Here is a 12308-nt window from a genome sequence, read left to right as displayed (position 1 = left end):
AAGATACCAAAATGATCACCAGTAATTTCTCGTTTGTTTCACAGTGAAGGATGTTGTACGTATTCAATGTCTTCCGAGTAACTGGTTGGTGATTTTGGACCTGAGTATGCTGCGCCGTCCACCCAGTGACGTCTCCCACATCTACATGGCCACTCACGCATGTACAGGGACGCTGCAAGGGCATCTGCTTGTATTCAACGTTTCTTACAACCTCTGTCACACTAAAATACAGGTGAGTTCCAATCTTAGTAGGACAAATATGTATTACGCTACTGGTTTTTATTGGGCCTAAAATGACTCGACGACAGAGCATTTTTGGTATGACATTAACGATTTTTTCAATGCTGAAGCAAAAATTAAGTCTCTGGTATTGAAATGCCTTTTGGCAACTGTTCATCCAAGCATTGTCACAGACTCCCCTCCCCCACTTCCCCCCCAAACAACAACCAAAACACACACACACACACCTGAAGCAAAGGTTTCGTTTTGCACGTCACTATTATGACTGATTGGTACCAGTGATAGTTTAGAGAACTTCGCGAACGAGTTATCACTGTAAGGGGCTTGCGCGGGTCAGGTTTGTCAGACCACTGCCACCAGTACCAATTTACCCTTCAAAACGAACAGTTCTTCATGCGCCACAGAAGACATAGATTTATTGATAAAAATAACTGCATGAACATTTTATTTGGCATACATGTCATATGTATAGTGACATGTAATGTATATTGTATGTTGTTTCTACTACCGACAACATGCAGAATGTTGAAGAAATAAAGATGAAAATAGTGCACGTAGCTCTAACCAAACATCAAACTGGATGCCGAGCTCATCTTGTGGAAAGAGCGTGGTGAGATAATTTCTTTTGCGTGGGATAAGAACATCCCTGAACTTTTATGAAATTTCCTCTCTTGCTTAAAATTTGAGATTTAATTTTAAGACAGTCAGTCATTTAAGGGTAAATAAAGAGAAAAAAAATGCTTGTTATTTTGTTGCGAATGAGAATTTTTCCAGAGACATTGAGTAAATTCCCGAGAGAAAAAAATCCTACCATTCGTAGAAAGTATTTAAATGTCCAAGTGAAAGTGTTAAAATCACACTCTCCGTAATCTGATTCCCCAACAAATCTATTTGGGGGCATGGTCTAAATCTACTGGTGCACCTGAGCAGCGGTGCCTGAAAATGATTTCATTGGCTGATATGTAGACTTGGTTGCCGCTGCTTATATTATATACTCTTTTTGTGATGTTTCGCAACTGAACAGACACCGGTCAGGAAGTGGTCAATCAAGAGAAATCTAAAAGTGTTGATATTTCTGTTCATCCTACATATACATTCATTGTTATGTGTGTGAAACGACCTCTGATTTTGACATTGTGAATTGTCAGTAACTACCTTTTTAGGACCAAACACCTGTTTGGGTACCTTAAAAACCCCTGCTGCTGTCCGCGGTATTATTCCACTCAAGGAATGCCTGTCAGAGGTTAATCCACTGTGTAGACAACTGAAGGCGTCTTCAATGTTACTAATAAAGCATATAAGATGACGTAAGCTGCAGAAACGGTAATCAAACAAATGTGCAGACAGAAAAGGCCTCCTAAAGCGATTCTAACAGGCAGAGTGGGCGCCGCCCAGTCGCTGCAATTGTGCATCGCGTCAAACACCGCGAGCCGTTTTAACCCCAGTAACGGAAAATCCGTTTGGGGAACGATTTTCAAATCCATTTTTCAAATCTAATTTTGGTCAAGCATTTGTGATAAAGCATGCCCTAAAGTAATAAAATCTCAAGTTGCTATGTTGAGTTAATTTTCCCTTTAAACTTTGGTATCAAATGTGTTTTTTGTTAATTTAACGCCCTAATAAGTTATCCTTATACCGTGCTATATTTATTTGATAATAATTTGGTTTGAATACATTGAGCAAACACTCTTCAAAAAAAGAAACGCACAGGTAGATTTTTGTTAAATTTATTGTTCCTAAAAAACTCTAAAACTCTATTAAATTTAATATCATAGATACAAAGCTGAAATGTTGGAGCTCGATATTGACATGTTGTTGTACAAAGGCATTGAAAACATTTCATTGTCATGTCACATAAGGCCAAAAGGCTGCGCTGAACTCAGTATCTCGTTTGAACGCTCCGGGCAGGAATCACGGCTCTGCATCACCTCGGCACTGATAAGTGTACGAATTCTGTCCTGCGGAATTCTGCGCCATTCTGCTTGTTACGCGTTGGCATGTTGTGGGAGTGTCTGCGGCGTTTTCAGACGTTGACGTACACGTCGATGAGTTCATACCAGATGTGTTCGATTGGGTTGAGATCTGGAGATCTCGACGGCCAGAGCAAGGCGTTGATGTTGGTATTGAGAACGTGCTGTCTCACGGTAATTTTCACTTAAAATAGAATGAAAGAATTGAGAATAAATGATGACATCAGAGCTGCTAGCGTTCCAATATTTATTCAGGTGCAGTGTGCAGGAATGACATCTTGAAGGGGAAGTTTTAGCAGTGTTGCTAAGATATTTGAGCAGGGAAGGTTTGGGATCGGAGAACTTGTTCTTGATCGGAGAGGTTCTTGTTCTTTCTTCAATCTTTTTACAGGCCGTTTTTTCGTTCTTGGTGATTGGCCTTCAGGAAGGTAGTATATCTCTTCAATAAGAGACTGTCACTTCCTACAGTATTGTGAACCATATACCTTGCTGCAAAGAGGTACAGGAAAGGACAGACTAAGAAGTCTGTCATCCCCGATAGCTCCACCAAATTAACAACGGGTGTGGGTCCGGCGTTGATTAATGAACAATTTGCATACTCGTATATCCAAGGGACCGACGTATGGTTCTCTGTAGGAAGTGACAACTTGGAGACGATGGCTTGCGGTATATACAGTTTTACTTTATACATGAAGATAAAAACATACAGAAGACACTATGTGCCAGGTCAGCACATGGTGGTAGTGGTTGGTGTCTAGGTGCCCCGGAGCACCCAGCCTAACCCTAGCTAGGCTAAGGGTAAGACCTTTCTTTTTTCTCCTTGTCAATCTCTCTGGACCAAGGCTTATATAGCCAAGGTCACCTGACATTTAGTAAGTAATAAATATAAATGTAAACAGTAAATCATCAGTGACATACTTGCACATCCTGTTCAGGATGGCAGACGGTCGATGTAAACAAAAATGGGGATTAACAAATAGGATTAGCATCTTATAAATAAAAGCAATTAAATGTTTCAAGGCATATAGATGTCATGGCTCCAGGGTAATGAGCCTTTGCAATCAAATGTTCTTCAGACAAGGGGTGTCGTAAATCAGTCACCATGACAGTATTATGGAGGTAGTGTACCATGACACGAGCTGTGTGCGGTCAATGATTGGAAGAAGGTGTGTTTGAAGAATTTGATTGATGTAGTGAACCAAAACCAAGTCAGATCTCGTGGTGTAAGACATGGACCCCCATGACATTACCATCGCCGAATTTGTCGAATTCACGTAGACAATGTGGAACAAAAATCTCATTTCGACGACGATAAACACATTGTCTTCCATCTCGCTGGTGAAGAAGAAATCGTGATTCATCGCTAAACCATACTCGTCTCCAGTTTTTCAAATTCCAAGGCTGTAAAGTATGGCACCAACGCAAGCGTCGCTGTCGATGGATCTTTTGCAAAACAGGGACTATAATTGGTCTTCTGGGTCGGATTCCAGCCTCGCTAAGATGGTTCCTGACAGTCTGGTCCGATATGCTCCTCAAACCAGGGATGCATCCTGCAGTCTCCTCAGCTGTGGCATTGCGATGACGTTGTTGGAATAGTCGAATGTAGCGATCCTGTGCAGGGGTGGTAACTCTTGGTCGACCGGTTCTCCGACGGTCTGCAGTGGAATTGACCTGTGTGTATCGGTACCAAAGGCGGCAAATGGTACTGTGGTGGACGTTGAAGTGAGACTGCGATTCCCCTCTTTGGATACGTCCTATGGCGGTGTTCCGATCGGCAGCGATGAGTTTAGGCATTTTCAAACTTGAAAAATATTGACAATTGAATGACAAATTATTGTCTTATGCTTGCCTTTTTATACCCACTACCACGGGCTACGAATGCCATACTTTGCATTTGCATTTTGTTTTACTGTTTTTCTCCATGACATTTTTGAACAAGTGTGAAAACAATGCTGTTTTAAGACATTGCAAATCGACAACGCCACCAATTTGAAGCACCTTTTGTCGAATATCAGGCCACTAACATTTTCCAATAACATAGATCCAATTTATATACCGGATTTTTTGTGTAGTCAGATTCAGTGAACTACATACTACCTATGCGTTTCTTTTTTTGAAGAGTGTAATGTGTGATATTTGTTCGTTATATAGCGTACATGTAGTGCAAACACATTTATGTCACCTGAAATGTACACGTGCTCTCAATATGAAAAAGAAGTACTTCAGGAGAGCCTTCTTAATAGGGACAACAAACTATTCTGGTCAATTCTAAAGGGAAAACGACAATTCACTAACCCAGTTATTACACCTGCTGAGTGGATAAGACATTTTGAAAGCCACTTTAATAGTATAAGCACTTCATCCGATGAACAATCCTTTATTGAAAGCATAATGGACTTTATTGACTCAATCACCGATGATTTGATAGATACAACTGTAAATACGAATGATTTAGATAGAGACATTAGTTATGATGAAATTACTGCTGCTATTTCAGGTATGAAAAAGGGCAAAGCTCCAGGATATAGTAGTATACCAATCGACTTTTTCAAAAATGCTCCATTTGCTTGCGTTAACCTATTACTGACTTTATACAATGCAGTATTGAGAACTGTCATCTATCCAAAACAGTGGTCACTTGGTGCAATACTTCCAATTCATAAAAAAGGAAATGTTAACAATCCTAAAAATTATCGCCCCATAACTTTATTGGAAGTTTCTGGTAAAATATTTGCTAAAATTATATATGAAAGACTGACCAAATTTGTTGAAACTAATGATATTCTTATCCCTGAACAAGCTGGTTTTAGACATGGATTTCAAACACTGAACAACATCTTTGTTTTAGATACATTGATCGCTAAATACTCTGCTTTGTATAAAAGTCGATTTTATTGTTGTTTTATTGACCTTAAAGCTGCATTTGATTCAATTAATAGAAAAAGTATGTTATATAAGATTTGGTTGTACAACATAAAAGGAAGTGTTTTTCGCCTTATTATGTATTCCAATGTTCAGTCATGTATTTCACTGCAGGGTGGTTTTACTGATTTTTTCAACTGCTTAAACGGTGTGAAACAGGGATGCCAACTATCTCCATTACTTTTTTCATTGTATATTAATGATATTATAGATTTTTTGAATGTAGATGAGGACAGATGTATAGAACTGGGTATTTGTAATATTTTTATGTTAGTGTTTGCAGATGACATGGCACTCTTCGATAGTACAGTAAAGGGTCTACAAAAAAGACTTGACAAACTATCTGTTTATTGAAAAAAATGGAGCCTCTGTGTTAATGTTGAGAAAACAAAAGTAGTTGTTTTTAGAATAGGTGGTAGACTTAGGAAATATGAAAAGTTCTATCTTGACAATAGAACATTAGAAATAGTTCCTTCCAATAAATATTTAGGCGTTCAGTTCTCTAGCAGTGGTTCCTGGTATAAAACACAGAAAACTCTGTCTTTTCAAATGTCCAAGGTTTTGAATACAATGCGCTCCCAATGTAATAATTTTAGAAATTTATTATTGCCAGTATTGCTGTATATTTTTGATGTTAAATTGTTTCCAGTGTTGACATATGGATCTGAAATTTGGGGTTTTCATCCATCGCCAGACGCAACCCGTGTTTATGATACTTACTTTAAGCAATTACTGTGTCTTGGTAGAAACACACCAAATGTTGTTGCTAGAGGTGAAGTTGGATATTGTTCATTAAAAGCTAAGATGTACATCAAAATAATTCAGTATTGGCTGAGATTAATTTATCAACAAGATAATGTGATTTTACAGCAGGCATATTCTTTTCAATATAGGTTAGCTGAATTAGATAAGAGTTGTTGGGCATGTTAAAATGCTTTTTTTTAAGTACGGTTTTGGATTTGTTTGGAAAAACCAAAATGTTAATTGTATCACTTCCTTTTTGTCAGAGTTTGAAGAGCGTTGTAAAGAGGTTGATTACCAAATGTGGTTTGAGGATTTGTCAAAATATTCTAAATTGAAAATGTACCAGTCTGTTAAGACTGTCTTTAAATTCGAAGAATACCTATCACTTGTCATTGTACATCCTTATAGAAATGCTCTGATTGAATTTAGATGTTCAAACCATACACTTATGATTGAATACGGACGTACACTTGGTATAAGTGCGAATGAAAGATTCTGTCCATTGTGTATCGTACCTTGTGTCGAAACTGAATACCATTTTTGTATGATATGCCCATTCTATAATGATATAAGAAGTCTATTACCGAAATACTATGTACAAAACCCAACTCTTCTTAAATTCCAACAACTACTGTCATCACCAAATGCCTACACTGTAAATGTCTTAGCGAAATATATTTTCCTGTCAATGAAAAAAAGATGTAAACAACTCAATATTAATTAATTGTCACTTTCATTGACCAATGTATAATATTGTATGGCGCTCAACTGAATTGAAAAAAAATCAATGAAATACGTATTGTATAATGGGCCGGTGGCCCCTTTAATGCAATAAACTCTCTCTCTCTCTGTAGTGCAAACATATCACCCAGCGTAAATACTAGATAGAAAAGTTTATTCAAAAAGTTATCTTTGACATCACAGTACCGAGAAAGCTTCCATTCTCAACAAAAGAGGTCATAACTCTAAAAATACATATTTTTTCGACATTGTGACTCTTATGTAGAGCTGACCATTAGAGGTGAGGTGAAATGGGGTTTAACGTCGCGTCCAAGATTATTGCACTTATATAGCGACGTGTATGCACGTGTGTGTGTGTGTGGCTGCTTGTACTAGTCAGGACTAAAACCGATTTATAGCTCACTGAGATACCATGCCGCAGTTTAACATGAGTACCCCACTCAGACACAGTATACTGACTCCGAGCCGACAAGTCCTTGTTTTAGCCCCTTAATGCCGAGCGCCAGACAGGGTCACAACAAGTACCATCTTTTAACGTCTTTTGGTATGACGCGATCGAAACCCCGGACCTTCGGCTCTCCGGGCGGACGCTCTACCACTAGACCACGGAGGCGGTCCTGCTGAGCATTAGATGTTGATGGTAGTATTATGCCTTTAGGAACTTACTTACACAGTTACATTTTATGCTGTAAAACTATCTATAAGGTGGGCATTTTCGGTTGTGGATGGATCATTGAGGGATATTTGAGTCCCGACATTGAGAATGTGGAATACCATTTTGCAGCTAAAAACATAACCGAACAGGCGCCTATTTTCTAAACCGCCACGCCTCATGAGTTCCTAAAACGATACATTTCACGTCTTTTGACTTTGAAATTGCTTGCCAACATCTCACCCAAGCCCCTCATCCATGCATCTGTCAATGCAGTAGAGAACTGTATGCATCAAAACAATAAAATCGTCATTGTATATTCATTGACATGCCTTTGCATGTGTTTGTGACGAGTGTCATCGTGGGCAAGATACGCGTCCCTTTTCACAAAAAAACTGCATATATATTAAATAATTTATAAATATAAGTTAATGCATGACAAATAATCTGCAAAGAGAACTACGGAATGTTACATTCTGTTCTGTTTGTAAATGGTCGTAAAATATTTTGTCCTATATATTTTTTCCATATTTGCAATATATGTGCTTATGTTGGTGGAAGCTACAGGCACCTATTTACTCCAGTTTGTGTTTCTTGTTTGACGGATAAAACGACCAATATCCCAAAGTTATTGCTATTTAGATCCCGTGGCGTCAGCTACAACTTCAACTTATTTGAATGTATTTCCGGGGACTGGCGGCAGGGGTGTTAGTTTGGCACGTGTAACGTCAGCTCGATTTGGAAGAGCTTGCGTGTTGATGCTTTGCTTTTGGGGAAAGTGAGTTAGAATTTCCCGCCCTTGGTAAAACATTCGGAAAATGAGAACCAAATAACCTGTCGCAGCTTTTGAAAAAGACGCGGGCATAGACCAGAACCATACTAATTTTGTAACAGAAATGCACTGACGTAGAATTTATGAGTGTTTTTGGGTATGTTATGTCAGAGTGTAGATTGCTCCATTGCAATTGTCCTTCTGCCTCCTGCCTGACACCAATGACAAGGTTAATACCAACAGCTGACATTAATACATAATACATTATAGACAAAATATAAAAATATAGAATGAATATAATTAAAAACGCGCGTATTATCTATTTCATTATAAATTCCACTAAGTACTTACCGCTTGGTTTGTAATAAAAAAATGATCCAATTTGGAGCCAGGTTTTATTCAAAGCCAGATCCCTAACAACTGAGTTCGCAACTGTACCGAGGAATTGTATTCGTGTTAGGCATCATGCGAATCAAGTCAGGACATTTGTACTTGGAAAACAACTACAGTTTTGTACAACTATTTCGATATTTTCACAGTTGTACTTTTAACCATCACAGAACTATTAGAATATCCACGAAAACGATAATAACCATTGTGAACTATTGTCTTAATTGCAGGTGGCACAAGACAAAGTCATATTCAGTAACGACATCTTGTACACATTGCCATCCCCTGACAATGTTACAAGGGATGTCGTGTGGAGAGTCGATGTGGAGTGTTCTCACCTGCTGCATGAAATCGACACAGTTCACATCTACCCCCAACACAACTCAACCAATCACATAACAGTATCCGGGCAGATCCAGGGATCTTCAGTACACATCAGTCTCTTCAAGGATCCAGCCTACCAGGTTCCCTTTGTGGAAACTCTGCACAAGGCACAGCTCGGACAGCCGATATTTGTCCAAGTGTCAAGTCCACAGTCTGAAAACACAATCATGATTATCAACACATGTCATGCCCACCTGACGAATGATTCAAGAAGCCCCGTCTCTCACATCTTGATAGAAAATGGGTAAACATTTTGCTGATTATCTTTTTTAAAATTTGAATTGCTTTTATGCAGTTGGTGCCGATTAATTAATATAATTCCTGCAAAAACACTACCTCTATTAAATCACTGCCCTTAATACTGTATTTTGGCTGTCATCACAGTATAAAATCTTCAGATTTTAAACAGAAGTCATCTTTACTGTCATCTATCCATTACGGGAAACCTCACTATTTTCCTCTGTGTGCTGGAGTCAACATCTGAAAATTTAGTTATTGTCGGGCACACTTTGGTAGTCACATTGTAGTCAAAATAAATCTTCAGTTTACGTCACTAAATACTCAGGGTATAGATATCCAGCACATGGATTGGTGTTAAAGGAAATTCCAGTGTCATGCTACAATCATATATATTTAGTAAGCTCCACTCCTACTTCAGTAACATCATATTTCCATTTTTATTTCAAGTAGGGGACGGTAGGGTAGCTGAGTGTTGAAAGCGTTCACTCGGCACAAAGGACCGGGTTCGATTCCCCACTTGGGTACAATGTGTGAAGCCCATTTCTGATGTCCCCCGCCGTGATTGCCCTGGACTATTGCCAAAAAGCGTCATAAACCATACTTACTAACTCATTTCAATTACAACATCACAGATTAGTACAGAGAAATAAGTAATGAAAAAACGTACAGAAACATTATGAATATTTCTTGTAGCATAGAAGCTTAGCCTAGGATATTACTTCCTCAGGGACGAACTGGCCGAGGCCAAACCTTCTATAAAATATAAATTTAAATACCTAGGCCAAACAGACTGTTCCTCAGATCCTGGAATGTGCTGGATGTTACGGCCCATCGTCTTCGGCTAAGACGCCAAACTCTCCCATGGCCAAGTTATGTGAAGCAAGTGATAATTCAGATCACAGGTTAACCCATGGAAATTAGAATTGCCCATCGTAAGAGGCTGGCTGTCTTGGTTGATACATGTCATCAAATCTCAAAATCGTAGACCGATGCTCATAATGTCAATCACCGGATGTGGGATCAGAATTCAAATATAGTTCATTTGAAGTTTATCATGTTTATCAAGTAATTCAGGATTATCCGCAATTATCTGCATCTAGGGTGCTGTTTTGTTGAAGTTTCACGCCATGCGCCATGAGCATCCACCAATGTTGCATGTGCAACTGTTAATGGATATTTGACCGTGAAGAGGACTTCTGTATAAAATAGAAAGATTTTATTGTATGATGACAGCGAAAGGTGAGGTGAGGTGAGTTGAATTTGGGCTTAACGTCGCGTCCAAGATTATTGCACTTATATAGCGACGTGCATGCACGTGTGTGTGTGGCTGCCTGTACTAGTCCGGACTGATGCCGATTTATAGAGCTAGCTCACTGAGATACTATGCTGCAGTTTACCATGAATACCTCATTCAGACACAGTATACTGACTCCGAGCCGACCAGTCCTTGTTTTAGCCCCTTAATGCCGAGCGCCAGACAGGGTAACAACAAGTACCATCTTTTAACGTCTTTTGGTATGACGCGGCCGGGGATCGAACCCCGGACCTTCCGCTCTCCGGCACTCTCCCACAAGACCACGGAAGCGGTCGAGTATTCTGAGAATTATTGACAGTGTATAATCATTGTTTGATTTCTTATAACTTGTCTCTGTAATAATGGTTACCTCGCAGGTTGCGGAATTATATGGTTATTACTAAGGGATCCATGTATTTCCAGTTGTCCAGTGGACGAGAGAACAAAGATGTTGGTATCAAGGTACCAGATGATAAGATTCACCTTTGACATGTTTGACCTGCCGAATGAGGACGAGGACAAGGGTCTCTACGTCACATGTAACGTCACGTTCTGCGATCAGATGGACTTTTCACCCAACTGCCAACAAGTATGTCAAACTCACCCTCATGTTGGTTTTATTGGCTAGGGATAAACCGAATGACTGCACACAACAAACTTACTTCTAACCCATAACTTGATGTGAAGCTTCGATCTCCATACCCGCTAGAAACATTTAGTCCTTGGTTCGAATCCCCAAATCGTTACAAGAATGAGCCTTGGTTTGTCGTAATTGTTATATCTTTTCCTTTGTTCACATTATCAAAGTGATAGTCGTTTACAGGCCACGTCACTTTGAGTTTTCCTCTCATGCTGAGCTGCACAGCCTTTACATAAATAACCCAAGTACTATTTATCGTTGTGTGAAACTTCCATTGCATTACTAACTCCGATACAAAAGTATCCTTAACTTTGAATGACTCACTCTTGGTTGAACATATAATTGATGAAAAAGGAAATATTAATGCAATTAGTCATTTCTTTCTAGATAACGTAATTGATTTATATGCTGATTGGTGCGGGGAACGCATTATGTGTGAGTAACGTTTAACATATGGTGTAGGATAATTGTATTTGGCTCAACGGATGTGGTGCTTTTAACAATGTTAAACATGGTGAGCAGATCATTTGCCCTTCATTCTAATTGTTGTTTTGAAATGTGCAACACTTATAATTAACTCAACATTTCTACAACGTCTTTGTTAATGTAGTAATTATACAATGAATTTATTTTATTATTGAATGTGTTTAATGAGCACAATAATCGTAAGAATAGATTCATGTGAATTAAAAACTCAAGATTGATTGTACGCTTTTTCATTATAACACATAGTTGTGTTAGACCGTCAACAGGTCACTGCCTAAATGGTTTGAAGATGTTGCGATGGCGTTTGTCTTCAGTGGGATGTAGAACGTATTACCTGTTAACTGTTAATTGTGCTCGGTATGCAACCGAAGCATTACTGACTGAACGAACCCGACTTACTTGATTGACGTACACCGGAGAGAGAGAGAGAGAGAGAGAGAGAGAGAGAGAGAGAGAGAGAGAGAGAGAGAGAGAGAGAGAGAGAGAGAGAGAGAGAGAGAGAGAGAGAGAGAGAGAGAGAGAGAGAGAGAGAGGGGATAAATGCTGCTTAACGCCGAAGTCATTGAACGTGTTTCATGGCTCCAACATTTTTCAAGAGTCAACTCTCCCTTCATGTCGAGCAATATTCCAGCAGGTGCAGCCTTCAGTGTTTACGTTTCACAACATTTGAGATACAATCGAGCATGCTCTTTCTACCACGATTTCAAAGACAGTCATACAACTCTTGCTCAGAAGTTGTTTGATCAAGGTTACACGGACTCAGTAAAGCTTTCAAAACTTATGGTCGACATGTAAAGTACATTTCCAAATATGACGCATAAGTGACAAAAAAT

At 39.0% G+C, this 12308-nt stretch overlaps 1 protein-coding gene across 1 annotated transcript; it reads left to right on the top strand.

Annotated features, from left to right (window-relative positions):
* Window positions 1-82: 82 nt before the first annotated feature.
* LOC139474657 (CUB and zona pellucida-like domain-containing protein 1) lies at window positions 83-11637 on the top strand. The gene is made up of 3 exons (XM_071257753.1): window positions 83-232; window positions 8662-9059; window positions 10773-11637. The coding sequence occupies exons 1-3, from the start codon at window positions 107-109 to the stop codon at window positions 10975-10977; spliced, it is 729 nt and encodes a 242-aa protein (XP_071113854.1). The 5' UTR covers window positions 83-106; the 3' UTR covers window positions 10978-11637.
* The last annotated feature ends 671 nt before the right edge of the window (window positions 11638-12308 follow it).

The sequence above is a fragment of the Haliotis cracherodii genome, unplaced genomic scaffold, assembly GCF_022045235.1.
Source record: "Haliotis cracherodii isolate W230 unplaced genomic scaffold, xgHalCrac1.p SCAF_3, whole genome shotgun sequence".
NCBI classification, from domain to species: Eukaryota; Metazoa; Mollusca; class Gastropoda; order Lepetellida; family Haliotidae; genus Haliotis; species Haliotis cracherodii.
Note: the sequence above shows the minus strand (reverse complement) of the source record. Positions and strands in the feature narration are given on the sequence as shown.